General features: G+C 34.8%; 1 protein-coding gene across 10 annotated transcripts in view; it reads left to right on the plus strand.

Moving 5' to 3' along the window:
• The window catches only part of SENP7 (SUMO specific peptidase 7), a 152,454-nt gene that overhangs the window by 60,168 nt on the left and 76,049 nt on the right, over nt 1-16,237 (plus strand). For 7 of the 10 annotated variants that reach the window (XM_057545771.1, XM_057545776.1, XM_057545773.1 and 4 more), the window contains one exon: nt 10,438-10,635. The exons of the other annotated variants lie outside the window; for them this stretch is intronic. In XM_057545771.1, the coding sequence (XP_057401754.1) occupies nt 10,438-10,635 (198 nt within the window). The remainder of the gene's footprint in view (nt 1-10,437; nt 10,636-16,237) is intronic. 10 annotated transcript variants of the gene reach the window in all.

The raw sequence follows: 16,237 nt of genomic DNA on the forward strand, positions 1-16,237 counted from the left end.
TGGAGGTGGGGCCATTGAGGGGGTGCTTAAGTCATGAGGGTGGAGCCCTCATGAACGGGATTAGTGCTCTTTTTATAAAAGAGACCTCACAGAGCTTCCTGGTGCCTTCTACCACGTGAGGGCACTGTGAGGAGTCTGCAGTCTGCAGCCCAGAAGAGGGCCTTCACCAGAGCCTGACCATGTTGGCCAGCACCCTGATCTTGGACTTCGCAGCCTCCAGAACCGTGAGAAATAAAGGTTTGTTGTTTATAAGCTGCTGAGTCTGTGATATTTTGTTATAGTCTGAACAGACTAAGACATGCCCTTTTTCATGTTGAGGAAGTTCCCTTCTGTTCTTAATTTGTGGGAGGCTTTTTATGATGAATGTGTGTTGGATTTTGTCAAATGCTTTTTCTGCATTTATATCATGTAATTTGTGTCCTTTATTAATATAATGTATTACATAAATTGATTTTTAGATTTTAAACCAACTTTGCATTCCTGGGATAAATCTCACTTGATTCTGATTTATGATCCCATTTATATGTTACTGGTTTCAGTTTGCTAGGATTTTATTGAGGATATCTATGTTTGTATTCAGAAGAGAAAATAACTTGCTATTTTCTTATGTTGTCTTTGTCTGGCTTTGGAATCAGGCTAATAATAGCCTTGTAGAATGAGGTGAAAAGTGTTGTCTCTTCCTTTGTTTTCTGGAAGAGTTTTTGAAGGATTGGTATTAATTCTTGTTTAAATGTTTGATAAAATTCACCAGTGAATCCATCTGGTCATTCGGTGGTGGTGGCGGTGGCGGTGGCGGTGGCGGTGGCGGTGGCGGGTTTCTGTGACGTTTTCCAGTTAGAAATTCAGATTTTTCCTTGTTATAAGTCTGTTGAGATTTTCTATTTTTTTTTTTTATGAGTCTGTTTTGGTAGCTTTTGTTTTTCTAGGAATTTGTATATTTTATTTATCTAATTTGTTGCCATATATTTGTTCATAGTATTCTATTATACTGTTTAAAATTTCTGTAATATTGTTAGTGATGACCCATCTTTCATTCCTCATTTTAGTAATTTGAGTGTTTTCTTTCTTTCTTTCTTTTTTTGTTCAGTCTACCTAGATATTTGTAAATTTTGTTGATCTTTTCAAAGAACCAACTTTTGGTTTCATCAATATTCTCTGTAGGTTTTCTATATTCTATTTCATTTATTTTCACTATAATCATATTTTCTATTTCTTCTCTTTGTTTTGGACATAGTTTGTGCTTCTTTTTCTAATTTCTTAAGGTACATGATTAGGTTATTGATTTGAGATGTCTTCTTTTCTAGTATAGGTGTTTAGTTTTAAATTTTATTCTAAGCACTGCGTTAGCTGCACCTCATAAATTTTGGTATGTTGTGATTTTCTTTGCATTCAGCTCAAAAGTATTTTCTAATTTCTGGTATGATTGATTCACTTCTTTTGAAAGTGTGAATTGTTTAATTTCTATGTATTTTTAAATTTCAAAGATTTTCTTCTTTTATTGAGGTATAATTGACATATAACATTATATTAGTTTCAGATATACAACATAATGATTCTATACTTGTATATACTATGAAATGATCACCACAGTAAGTATAGGTAACATCCATCACTCACATAGTTACAGATTTTTTTGTGTGTGATGACAACTTTTAAGATTTACTTTCTTAACAACTTCCAAATATACAATACAGCATTATTAACCATAGTCCCCAAGCTGTACATTATATCCTCATGACTTAGTTTTGTTGTTGTTAATTTTTAATTGAATTCCACTGTGGTCTGAGAACGTTTTGTATGATTTCACTTCTTGTAAATTTATTGAGGTTTATTTGTGGCCTGGCATATGGTCTTTCTTGGAGAATGTTCCATGTGTTTGAGAAGAATGTGCATTCTGTTCCTGTTTGTTAGAGTGGTCTGTGGATGCGTTGGTTGATGGTGTTATTCAAGCCTTCTGTATCCTTGCTGATTTTGTGTCTAGTTGTTCTATCAAGACTGGGGTTTTAAGTGTTGAACTATTACTGTTGAATTGTTAATTTCTCCTTTCTGTTAGTTTTTGCTTAATGAGCCTTGTGGTCCTGTTATTAAGTATATGTGTATTTATAGTCAGTATATCTTACTGATGAATTAACCCTTTTGTCAATGAAATGTCCCTCATTGTTTCTACAGACTTTTTCTTTTTTTGCTTTAAAGTCTATTTTGTCTAATACTGATAGAGCCATTCCACCTGTCTTAAGGTTGCTGTTTGCATGGTATACCTGTTTCCATCCTTTTACTTTGAACCTGTTTATTTCTTTGAGTCCAAAGTGTGTCTCTGGTTGAGAGCATATAGTTGGATCTTATCTTAGTCTGTTTAGAGTGTTATAACAAAATACCATAAGACTAGGTGGCTTATAAACAAAAAACATTTATTTTTCAAAAGTGTTATAATTCCTGGGAAGCCCAGGATCATAGCACTCCCAGATTCAGTATCTGGTGAGGGCTTCCTGGTTCTTAGATGGTCATCTTTTTACTGTATCCTCAAAGGGTGGAACGGGTACTCTCTTGAACCTTTTTTATGAGCACTAATCCCATTCATGAGGGCTCTACCCTCATGACCCAGTCACCTCCCAAAGGCCCCACCTCCTACTGCCATCACTTTGGGGGTTAGGATTTCAAAATATGAATTTTGAGGGGAAACAAACATTCAGAACACAGAAAGTCTTGTGTTGTTGTTGTTTTTTTTTAATCTACTCTCACAATCTCGACCTTTGACTAGATTATTTAATCCATTCACATTTCATGTGAATCAAGGTGTGCTCAAGGCTGTGCTTCCTTTGAAGGCATTAAGGAATAATCTGTTCCATGTCTCGCTCCTCTCTTATTCATGCATTCAGTCCTCCATATTTACATGTTTTCCCTGTATGTCTTCATGTTGTCTTCCTTCTGTGTATGTCTGTTTCGGCCAGTTTTATAAGGATACCAGTCATAAGGTACAGGCATACCTTGTTTTATTGTGCTTCACGTTATTGCGCTTTGGAGATACTGCATTTTTTACAAATTGAATGTTGCAGGCAACCCTGCATTTAGCAAGTCTGTCGGTAGCATTTTTCCAGAAACATTTGCTCACTTTGTGTCTCTGTGTCACAGTTTGGTAATTCTCCCAATATATCAAACTTTTTCATTATTATTATATTTGTTATGGTGATCTGTGATCAGTAATTTTTTAAATTCAAGTATAGTTGATTTACAATACTGTGTTTCAGTTATACAGCAAAATGATTCAGTTGTATATTTTTTCAGATTTTATTCCATTATAGGTTATTACAAGACACTGAATATAATTTCCTGTGATATACAGTAAATCCTTCTTGCTTATCTATTTTATGTATAGTAGTATATACCGGTTAATCACATTTTCTTAATTTGTCCCTTGCCACCTCTCCCTCCCGTTTGGTAACCATAAATTGGTTTTCTATGTCTGTGAGTCTGTTTCTGTTTTTTTTTTTAAACATCTTTATTGGAGTATAATTGCTTTATAATGTTATGTTAGTTTCTGCTGTGTAACAAAGTGAATCAGCTATATGTATACATATATCCCCATATCCCCTCACTTTTGCGTCTCCTTCCCACCCTCCCTATCCCACCCCTCTAGGTGGTCACAAAGCACCGAACTGATCTCCCTGTGCTATGCGGCTGCTTCCCACTAACTATTTTACATTTGGTAGTGTATATATGTCATTGCTACTCTGTCACTTCGTCCCAGCTTACCCTTCCCTCTCCCCATGTCCTCAAGTCCATTCTCTGTGTCTGCATCTTTACTCCTGTCCTGCTCCTTGGTTCATCAGAACCATTTTTTTTTTTTTTTTTAGATTCCATATATATGTGTTAGCATATGGTATTTGTTTATCTCTTTCTGACTTCACTCTGTATAACAGTCTCTAGGTCCATCCACCTCACTACAAATAGCTCAATTTCGTTTCCTTTTATGGCTGAATAATGTTCATTGTATATTTGTGCCACATCTTCTTTATCCATTCATCTGTCGTTGGACACTTAGGTTGCTTCCATGTCGTGACTATTGTAAATAGAGCTGCAATGAACATTGTGGTACATGAATCTTTGAATTATGGCTTTCTCAGGGTATATGCCCAGTAGTGGGATTGCTGGGTCATATGGTAGTTCTATTTTTAGTTTTTTTAAGGAACCTCCATACTGTTCTCCATAGTGGCTGTATCAATTTACATTCCCTCCAACAGTGTAGGAGGGTTCCCTTTTCTCCACACCCTCTCCAGCATTTATTGTTTGTAGATTTTTTGATGATAGCCGTTCTGACCGGTGTGAGGTGATACCTCATTGTAGGTTCGATTTGCATTTCTTTAATGATTAGTGATGTTGAGCATCCTTTCATGTGTTTGTTGGCGATCTGTATATCTTCTTTGGAGAAATGTCTGTTTAGGTCTTCTGCCCATTTTTGGATTGGGTTGTTTGTTTTTTTTGATATTGAGCTTCATGAGCTGCTTGTATATTTTAGGGATTAATCCTTTGTCAGTTGCTTCGTTTGCAAATATTTTCTCCCATTCTGAGGATTTTCTTTTCATCTTGTTTATGGTTTCCTTTGCTGTGCAAAAAGCTTTTAAGTTTCATTAGGTCCCATTTGTATATTTTTGTTTTTATTTCCATTTTTCTAGGAGGTGGGTCCAAAAGGATCTTGCTATGATTTATGTCATAGAGTGTTCTGCCTATGTTTTCCTCTAAGAGTTTTATAGTTCCTGGCCTTACATTTAGGTGTTTAATCCATTTTGAGTTTATTTTTGTGTATGGTGTTATGGAGTTTTCTAATTTCATTCTTTTACATGTAGCCATCCAGTTTTCCCAGCACCACTTACTGAAGAGGCTGTCTTTTCTCCATTGTATATTCGTGCCTCCTTTATCAAAGATAAGGTGACCATATGTGCATGGGTTTATCTCTGGTCTTTCTATCCTGTTCCATTGATCTGTATTTCTGTTTTTGTGCCAGTATCATACTGTTTTGATTACTGTAGGTTTGTAATATAGTCTGAAGTCAGGGAGCCTGATTCCTCCAGCTCTGTTTTTGTTTCTCAAGATTGGTTTTGCTATTTGTGGTCTTCTGTGTTTCCATACAAATTTAAACTTTTTTTTGTTTTAGTTCTGTGAAAAATTTATACTACTATTAATAAAGCTGCTGTGAATATTCATGTACAAGCGCCTGTGTGGACATGTTTTTATTCCTTTTGGTTAAATACCTAGGAGATGGGTTGCTGGGTCATTGAAAGTACATTTTCAACTTTGTTAAGCAATTGCCAAATGTTTTCCAAAAGTAATTGTGCCACTTTACATTCCCATCAGCAGTGCAGAAGAGTTTTACTTCTTCCACCCTCCTGCCAGCGCTTGTATGTTCAATCTCTGTCATCATCCCTTTTAATGTATGTGTAGTGATATCTTATTGTGGTTTTAATTGCATTTCCTTGATGAATGATGATGTTGAGCATCTTTTCATGTGCTTATTGTTCTTTTGTATCTTCTCTAAAGTGTCTGTTGAAATATTTTGCTGTCTTCCCCCCCCTTTTTTTTTTAAAGGAATTCCTTTATTTTTATTATTTATTTATTTATTTATTTATTTTTGGCTGTGTTGGGTCTTCGCCTCTGTGCAAGGGCTTTCTCTAGTTGCGGCAAGCGGGGGCCACTCTTCATCGCGGTGCACGGGCCTCTCACTATCGCGGCCTCTCTTGTTGTGGAGCACAAGCTCCAGATGCGCAGGCTCAGTAGTTGTGGCTCACGGGCCCAGTTGCTCCTTGGCATGTGGGATCTTCCCAGACCAGGGCTCGAACCCGTGTCCCCTGCATTAGCAGGCAGATTCTCAACCACTGCGCCACCAGGGAAGCCCCTTCCCCCCTTTTTTGAAAAGACAAACTTTTTTTAAAGACTGGAAAGATGAGGTTAATGATATTGAGTGCCTTTTTATTTGCATATTGGCTATTCATATGTCTTTCTTGTGAAGTGTTCAAATATATTTAAATATATAGAAATTTAAAAAATTTTACCTTTAATTTGGAGGGAAAAGATTGCTGACTTCTGCCTTAGGATATTATTAGTCAATCAGATTGCAATAAAGCAAATTTATGAACATGAAATAAGTATTTTCACAGAGAATCCAAATTGTCTTTTTCACTTAGAGCCAACTATTAGAATTACCAGTAAAATCACCAATGGTGATTCTTATTTGGTTTGGGTGAATAGAAAAATGGCATTTTCCAACATTGGATATTTTCATATTTAAAATCATTATCACTGGGGTATTTTCCCAAATAATTTAGCAAATTACTAATAGTCAGTAGTTTTCTCAGATGAAAAGTATACCTTATATATCCTTAAGATTTTAGAAGTATTTTCATTTGATCATTTAGAATTTTAAGTTGTAAAACCTATAAAAGAGTAGTCCTGAATGTAAAAAATAATTTTTTTTCACTAACCAATAGATAGTTTTTGGCTAGGTAAAGATGTTTACCATTCTTTACAAAATTAATTGGTTGACATTTCTCTTTATATAAATAGTATAGTACTTGCTTAGTATAGAAAATAGAAATAAAGACAAGTAGAAAGAAAAAAACACAGCCAGTCACTCTTAAAATTTAAAGTAGAAGATTTTAAGAGACTAATAAGTAACATTCCATTAAGTGGCTTTATCATTGTTTACTTAACCATTCTGCTATTGCTGGGAATTTTTATGTTTTTAATTTAAAAAATTTTTTTATTTTTGGCTGTGTCGGGTCTTTGTTGCGGCACATGGGATCTTTGTTGCGGCACATGGGATCTTTGTTGCAGCATGTGGGATCTTTCATTGGCGGTGCACAGGCTTCTCTCTAGTTGTGGTGCGTGTGCGTTGTAGCATGTGGGTTTTTTTTCCCTCTCTCTAGTTGAGGTGCATGGGCTCAGTAGTTGAAGTGCAAGGGCTTAGTTGCCACGCAGAATGTGGGATCTTAGTTCCCTGACCAGGGATTGAACCTGCGTCTTGTGAATTGGAAGGAGGATTGTTTACCACTGGACCACCAGGGAAGTCCCTATTGCTGGGAATTTAAATTTGCTTTTGTTTTGTTGCTTTTATAAATAATACTGTGATGAATATCTTCATGCATAACTTTTTTTCCCTGTTTCATATTTTTTTGGTACAGGATTCCAGGCGGGATTATTTTGTTAAGAGTATAACAAACACGCAAGATGTTGTTAATGTTTTCCCACGTTTGCCTTCTCTCAGTCTCTTTTCATACATGTATGTAAGTGCATATCACATATGCACATTCACGTACACATTTTTTTCCCCAGAACCATTTGAAAGTAAGTCACAGACATCAGGCACTTCACCTCTGAGTACTTTAGCCTGCACTTCTTAAGAACAAGAAAATTCTTTTACATGATAACCACAATACATTATGAAGAAAATTTAAATAACTTCATATTATCATGTAATATAAAGTCTAGAATCAGAATTCTCTAAATGTCCCCCAAAATGTCTTTTGTTAAAAAAAATCTAGGGTCAAATTGAGGTTCATGCATTTTATTTTTTGGTTATTATGTCTCATTAGTCTCTTAATCTTAGAATAACCCCTGCCTCCCCCCGACCCCCCTAAACCATGACATTGACTTTTTTGAAGAGTTCAGGCCAGTTGTCTTGTAGAATGTCCTACATTCTAGATTTTTATAATTGGGTTTGTCCTCATGATTAGGTTCATGTTACATTTTTGGCAAAAGTACTTCATAGCTGATGTTATTTGCTTATTGCATCATATCAGGGGATACGTAATGTCTGCTTGTCCCACTGTTGGCGGCCTTACATTTGATCACTTGGTTAAGGTGGTAGCTACCAGATTTTTAGTTATAAAGGTGCCTTTTTCCTTCGTAATTAATAATCACTTGTGAACCTAATTATCTTTTTGCATTGTGCTGACACCAAGGTGGCTGGGCAGTGATGGGAAAAAAAAATCACAAAACACAGTATGTTTATGCCATTATAAATTTGTGGTTATTAACCCTACTGGATTCCACAACTTCAAGATAATCATACTGTGTTTCTCTAGTCAGCTTGTGTTCCCCCTCTCCACAGTGATGATTTGAAGCCTTTTCTCTCCTCAAGCCTGTGTTCTTTCACCTTTTGTATCACTTTGAAAAAATGATCTTGGTTTCTGGAAGAAGGAAAAGGGGTTCTTCTCCCACCATAAACTAGCACAGTGGAGCAGTTAAGAGTGCTGGCAACAGAGTTGAGAGTGTGTGGCTCTGGATCCCGCTCTCACTACTCACCCATTTTACTATGGACTTAGTTATTAATCATTCTATTCTTGGTCTTCTCAGTTGCAGAAGAATAATTACCATTGTACTTCACAGAGTAGTTGTGAGGATTAAGTGAAGTAAATCATTGTAGAGGTCTTAACATGCTTCCTGGTATACGGTGCATGTTCAGTAAATATTAGCTCTTTTTATGCTACTTCTTAAGAAACTTAATTATAAAGTTAATTATCCTGTCTCCTGTATCTTCAACCTCTCCTACTCTGTTGACGTCTTCCCATAAGCACTGAAACTTACACAGATATTTTCTATGTTAAGCTAACTAACCAACCAATAACTAACTAAGAAGACCTTTCTTGCATCTCACATTTATCTTCAGCTCTTGTCCTATATCCCCCTTGCGTAGCTGTTTGTCAACTGCCTACATTTGCTGTGTCTGTGTCCCTTTTCTTCTTTCCCATTTCTGCTCCCATCATTCCACTAAACTATACCTAAGTCACCATATCCTCTCTAAATTCATTATTACCCTTTTCTCTTGGTGTTTTCTTTATTCTTCATAAAAGATCAAAGTCATCTTTTAAAAATACAGCTCTTGTCTCATGATTCTCTTGTTAAAACTAGGGGATTGATATTGTTGTTGACATTAAAGTTTCAAATCCTCAACATAGTCCACAGGGTCCTGCCTAACTGCCCATCCTTATCTTATACAAATTTCCTCTTCACTCTAAGCACTTGAGCCAGGTAAGTCCTTTAATTTCCTTAAAGAAGCTTTACTCATGTCTGAGTATTTACATTTTGTCCTCCTTTTTGAACCACTCTCCATTTTCCACTTGTTTCCTTTGGACAGTTTCAGCATAAATGTCATATTCTCAGTAAAACCTTCCCTGATCTCGTTCAGAAGAAATGCAGCACCTGTATTTCCTGTTCATATTGCTCATCATAGTTGTAATTAAATAGCTGATCGGGTAATTCTTTGGAATGTAAGCTCCATGAAGACAGGAACTGTAACTCTTTTGTTTGTTGCTGAATCTCCAGATTCTACTAGTACAGTTGTTTTGTTAGAAGGTATTTGGTAAGTATTTGTTGAACGAAGAATGAATTATTATTCATTCATAGAAATGTCACTCATCTCTTTATTATTTAATGATAATTTTAAAATCTGTAAACTTCAAGTGTTTGGAGTTTCAGTGAGTTCTATAGAGGTTCCTCTGAAGACTTGTATCCCGCTTCTTCCAGATGATCTGAAGATACAGCCCCAAGTGGCTGCGGCAAACAAGCGATTTCTTTGAGCTCTGTTTTATATTAAAAATACACGAACACTTTGCTTTCTGTTTCTTAATATTCTTAACATTTGTTAAACAAACAGTGCCTAAAATTGGTACTGGGGAATAGAATAGATACTCTTCTGATCACACATTTCCAATTCTTCCAGCCATTCCTCATATGACATTGTCTCACATCTACTTGGTAGCCTGTTCACAGTCCTGCAGAAACTATATTTCATGGTTCTAGAACTGAACACAGTTCTTCAAGTATTATCAGCACATAGATGTGTTGAATGAGTAATGGGCAAAATGTAGCGAGGCAGAGCTGGAAGTGCTTAGATTTATCAGTTTTACTTTTGAAATTGGTGTAGGTACAGTAAGTGTTTTAAGTTGACATATTTTTAGAAATAAGGTAAAATTAAATGTATCTTAAGACTATGTAGGGTTAAGATTGTAGATGTTGTACTGTTACCCTTAGTTTTAATTATGTTTTCCGAATCAAATACTAAAACAAGAATACATTTTTAGTGCAGAAAGCAGTTGCCTATGTGATGTGATGTGCAGATGTGTGTTGTTGTTCCAGTTACAGTGTGACCAGGCACAGATTGGTTACCAGCAATCCAACAGCTGTACGTGTGTGTGACCACAGATGTAGTATACTAGATAGAATTCTGAAGAAAGACCCAATTTAAGTGAAATGTGCTTTAGTTTTTCATGTATATTTGAGAATGACTAGGCATATTTTTTACTTATGATATTTACTACTCTGGTTAATTTCTTGAAGAACTGAATTTAGAATTCCTGGAGGTTTTCATTTGTTATAATTTGTGATGAATTCATGTATTATATAATGTTTAGTACTGTATGTATTAATTATTTATGTGTGTAACAGGCAACTCAAAGTTGTGTTGACGAATGTCCTATGGACGGATTTAGGACGAAAATTCAGAAAGACCCTACCTAAAAGTGATGCTAATTTATATGATGCCAACAAGGTGCAATCAGACTCATTGCCTTCGACATCTGTTGACAGCCTAGAGACATGTCAAAAATTAGAACCTCTTCACCAAAGCCTTAATTTATCTGAAAGGTATGTTGTTCAGTATTGATTTTGTTCAACTTACCGTATTTGAAATAATTTAAGTCCAATAGTCTTAAAAATAAGATTGTTGGAAATGATCTTTAAGAAAATCTGCATATACAGGTGTGACCCCCTCAAATCTTAAAGTTGACAATCTTAATTTACAAAGTTAATGATTCTACATTTCATTAAATAGATTGACATAGAATTATTTTTAAAAACAAGTATTCTTAGTGCATTTAGCTTAATAATTTGATTCACATGTACAGATTTTTAGAGATTCACATATGATATAAAATGAAGAACTAGATATATATAGATGGGTAAGGACCTAGATTAAATATTTTTTGAAAGGTATGTTAAAGATGCAGAAAATAAAACAGGTATGTATATCTGTCTATCTGTAGATCTTTTTAATTTTCTGCATCTTTAACATACCTTTTAAATATTATTTAACCTGGGTCCTTACTACTTTTGACTTTATGAGCTTTCTTGTATTTTACATGCATTTTTTAAAAAAAAGGAGATGATTTTGAAATATTACTCCCAGATTTTTGATAATAAATATGCGGTTTAATTTTGAAAACTAACAGGTTTTGTTCTATATTTTTTAAAAGAATTATATATAAAGTTTGGGGCTAAAAATTAGGAATTAGCTCTGGGAATTTGTCATCTGTAACATATTAATAATATTTTTAATGTATTTCCACTTACAGTTTTAACCCTTAAATGAGTATTTTTTAGGGGAGGTATTTTGCTTTCAATTAGAATATCCTGTCATTAGCTGGATGGTGCTTTGGTTATTTGGTCTGTAATTTGATAACAATTTATAAGTGTTTTAAGCCAAGATCCAGTGAAAACCTGTTAACTATCAGCACAATTATTTTAAATATTAAAGAACTCTGTCAAAACATCTGAACATAGTATTATGCATTAATTGTTTTTTAAAAAAGGACACTTTTTTTTTAATACATCTTTATTGGAGTGTAATTGCTTCACAATGCTGTGTTAGTTTCTGTTGTACAACAAAGTGAATCAGCCATATGCATACATAGATCCCCATATCCCCTCCCTCTTGCGCTCCCTCCTACCCTCCTTATCCCACCCCTCTAGGTGGTTGCAAAGCACCGAGCTGATCTCCCTGTGCTGTGCAGCTGCTTCCCACTAGCTATCCATTTTACATTTGGTAGTGTGTATTTGTTGATGCTTCTCTCACTTCGTCCCAGCTTACCCTTCCCTCTCCCCGTGTCCTCAAGACCATTCTCTATGTCTGCGTCTTTATTCCTGCCCTGCCACTAGGTTCATCAGTACCATTTTTTTTTAGACTCCGTATATATGCATTAGCATATGGTATTTGTTTTTCTCTTTCTGACTTACTTCACTCTGTATGACAGACTCTAGGTCCATCCACCTCACTACAAATAACTCAACTTCATTTCTTTTTATGGCTGAGTAATATTCCATTGTATATATGTGCCACATCTTCTTTATCCATTCATCTATCGGTGGACACTCAGGTTGCTTCCATGTCCTGGCTATTGTAAATAGTGCTGCAGTGAACATTGAGGTGCATGTGTCTTTTTGAATTATGGTTTTCTCTGGGTATATGCCCAGTAGTGGGATTGCTGCGTCATATGGTAGTTCTATTTTTAGTTTTTTAAGGAACCTCCATACTGTTCTCCATAGTGGTTGTATCAATTTACATTCCCACCAACAGTGCAGAGGAGGGTTACCTTTTCACCAAGGACACTTCTTTTAAAGAAGGCAAAAACATAAAAAGCTATGTAACAAGAATTTCTGTATTAGATCATATCTGATGTAAATTTAACTTTCTAAAGCACCCAAAATCTTAGAGTCAGACAACTTAGCTTCAGTAATTTATGAAGCAGTTTGCTCTCATTGTCCTGGAGTCCAGTGTTTTTCCTCCTTAGTACAGGTGAGCTATTCCCTTACTGTGCTGCTAGATCTAAATAAAGGGGGCTAAAGGAATGACCCTTCCAATCCCTTTGATTCTCTTGAAAAGAAGCTTTAGCTCTCTTCCAAATGACATCTGTCCCCTCATCCCATGTCTGTCCTTTTTTCAATTAGATCAGCATGATTGGAAAAGTGTAATGTTTCATTCTCTTGGAATAGTTTTTCTCACCAGAAATTGTTAGCAGCTAGATTATGTGTCCATTAAATTTAAATATAATGTGAAGTAAAGAGTCCCAATAAGATTCTAATTTGGTTTTTACTGTGTGTGTGTTGTTCTGTTCACTTACTGGGATGAACTACTAGTTAGTCCAGACTTTTTCCCTCAGCTCCAGGTGTCCTAAATTTAACTTGTTCCAAAGTGGATGCATCGTCTTTGTTCTCAGACTTGTTCCTATTTCTGTATCTCCTCCCTGTCTGAATATATGACTCCTCTTTACACTTAGTTCTTCAAATTAGAACTTGGAAAATTGTCCTGGCTCCTCTTTTTTCCTTATCCTTTGTATCCAGTCATTTATCATGTCTAGTTATTTGTACCTCCTAAATCTGTCTTGAAATGATCTTTTCTTCATCTTTATTGCCACTGCCTCAGTTCAAGCCCTGATAACTTTGTGCCTTTATTATTAGGATCGTAATTTGATTGGGCTTCCTGAGCATAGTCTTTTTCTTCTAGGTTATTTCTCTGTATTGTTGCTGAGGTATTCATTCTAAAAGGCAGATGTTGTCGCTCTCCAGTTTAACATCTTTCTGTGGCTCCACATAAACTTTAGGATAAAGTTCAAATTCCTTACCTTGGCATACAAGGTCCGTGATGATTTCACTTTTGACTATCTCTAGCTTTGTGTCTGTCCACTCTTCCATATTCATGCTGTGCTTTAGATTTAGGAAACTACTGGTAGTTCACTGAATGTATAATGCGGTTTTATTCCTCTGAGCTCATGCTTTTTGTTCTCTTGGGAACAATTCTCCTTTTCCCCTTTACTGACTTATATTGAGCTCATTATATTTAACATTGAGATCATTTCTTTGATTCCACCTGCCACATCTGCATTTGATCCCTTTCTTTGTCTTGCTAAGCGGCCTGTTCCTGTATCATAGCACTCATCACACTATACTGTGATTTTTAGTTTCTCTGCCTCCCTGACAATAAGCTTCATGAAGTCAGGGACCCTACATTTTATTATTTTTCCTTGCACAGTACTGGGCACATACTAAATGCTCAATAAATGTTTGCTGACTATACGAAAGAGATTGCTTCTCAGCAGAGTTACACCTCCAGTCTCCTTGATTGAAATGTCTTTTCCTCCATCAGAACCAATTATCTGCTCTGTAATTTTGGTGACAATCAGGAGAAGAGATATCACAAGCTTCAAACAGGAAAATTAGAGAACTGTTTAGGGTATAGCTTTGGATAGATGTTTTCTTTGTGGGGCTTGCTATCTAGACTAGGAGACTGAGACTTTGACATGATGCTGTTTGTCTTATTTTCATTTTACTTAGCTAGGATTTCATTATTTCAGAAAGATGAAAGGGAGAAAAATTTACTTTTGGTTTTTAATTTTAACTTAAAGTTTAACTATTGAGTAAATCAAAATTACTCATTCATTCCCAGAAATGGCATTTTTTTACTTTTTAAAAATTTTATTTACTTATTTGTTTTTGTTTTTTAATTAAAAAATTTTAATTTTATATTGGAGTATAGTTGATTACAATGTGTTAGTTTCAGGTGTACAGAAAAGAAGTGGCATTTTTTAGAAATTTTATTTGCATTCTAGGATCTAAAGGTAGTGATCTAAGTAAGTTGCCTTTTAATGAAGATAGTTTAGCCTTTTAATTTCCGGATAAAGTTGAGAAGAAAAACAGAAAACACATGATACCAATCAATCTTGTTAAATAATGAAGAAAAGGGTCAAGAGTTTTAGAAATATCAAACTAGCAGTATGTGGGATGCATACATTTTTTTTAAACAAGTAAATCATATTTTAGTTTAGGTTTTATTTCCGTATGTGGTTCATATCTGTTTTCCTGGGAGAATATTTCCAGATCCTTATAAACTTTGGACATTAGGCAAGAAAGAGCCTAGTGGGGGACATGTGCAAAACTTTTGAGATGGTAAACCATCTTTCTCCTGCTTTCATCTATTGGCACCAGAGATTATTAGAGAAATATCGACACAGTGTAACTATATTCTGTTAAGAAAAAGTTAGTTCCTGGTTCTTGGAATTCCCCTAAATGACTTAATTATATTTATTCATGTTTTTCTTAAGTTTGCCTATGTTTGAAGGTTTAGAAAATTACATATTCCAGATATTGTGGTGGTAAGACTTTCTGGACACCCTGGTATTCTTGTAACCTTAAGACTTCTTTAAGCCAGTAATGTTTTAGTTGAGTGATAATTTATTCACTTAATATATAGCTTAGTAAAAGAAAAGAGCAAATTTAGGAAATCTGTGAATCTCTTTAAGAAAGTAATTCAAAAATTAAAAATTTTTTTCTTTGTAGCTTAAACTGATTTAGAAAGTAATGTTTTGAATTATATCATCTGGGATAAGAATAGATTTATAGGAACCCTAAAAAAGACCCGGCACAGCCTAAATAAAGAAATAAAGAAATGACCATTGTTAACAAAAAAAAAAAAAGAAAAAAAAGTTTTGATCAAGAAAAAAAAAGTTACATAGCACAGTTTTAGAAAAGCATTCATCTAAATTACAGCAAAATAAAAACTAAATTAGTATTGTAATTTTTTTTGCTTGTTATTTATAGCTTTATTACCAGATGTAATTGTTATCTTTCAACAAGGGTTCCATTGCTTTAAAAAGTTGCTCTTAACATCAAGTATGTCTTAATAGCTCTTATCAGTTTTTCAAAGTTTTCCCCCATTTATTAAATTATTTCAATGTTATATTTACCTTGCTACCAATATGTGGGGGAGGAACTCACAATTTGTGATTGAAAAAATTAAGAACCAGAGAAAATAACCATGTAGACACACAATCAATAAATGATATTACTTCTCAGGCCAGTATACTTTCTGTTTCATCTCACTGCATTACAAAATTTGTTTCTCCTTTGGTTTAACATATTATATTTTGAAGTGTGATTTCATAATATTAGCAAGTAAAGTTAAACAAATTCTGTTTTACTTACTGATACTATTTGCATACTTGGGGAAAAATTGGATGGACTGTGTGAAATGACATTTTTCAGTCCTTCCTTATATATTGCGATAGTATGAGAGATGAAGTACACACCTTTATATATTTCTTGTGAAAATTCAGAATCTTTTGAAATGCTGGCTAGCCCTAGAATTTCCATGGCAGTGCTAATTTATAAGTTGTACACCAAAAGACAGTTTAGGTATTATGAACTTAATTATTACTTTATAGATTTGTTTTCTGTAAGGCTGTCATACAAAGCTCTCTGTTTCTTCAAGGTACACAAATTACATAAGTTGTGAATAGCTGATGAAAGATGTTTTGGGCTATGGTGCGTGTTATGAAGAGCTAGGGGTACTGTAGGCATTGCTATTTAACTATATACTTTTCTAATAAAATATTTTCATTAAGATTGCAGAGCATGATGAATTATGACAAGCACTAACTGAAAAGATAATTTATAAGTTTGAGCAAGACTTCAATAA

This window comes from Balaenoptera acutorostrata, chromosome 4, assembly GCF_949987535.1.
Source record: "Balaenoptera acutorostrata chromosome 4, mBalAcu1.1, whole genome shotgun sequence".
NCBI classification, from domain to species: Eukaryota; Metazoa; Chordata; class Mammalia; order Artiodactyla; family Balaenopteridae; genus Balaenoptera; species Balaenoptera acutorostrata.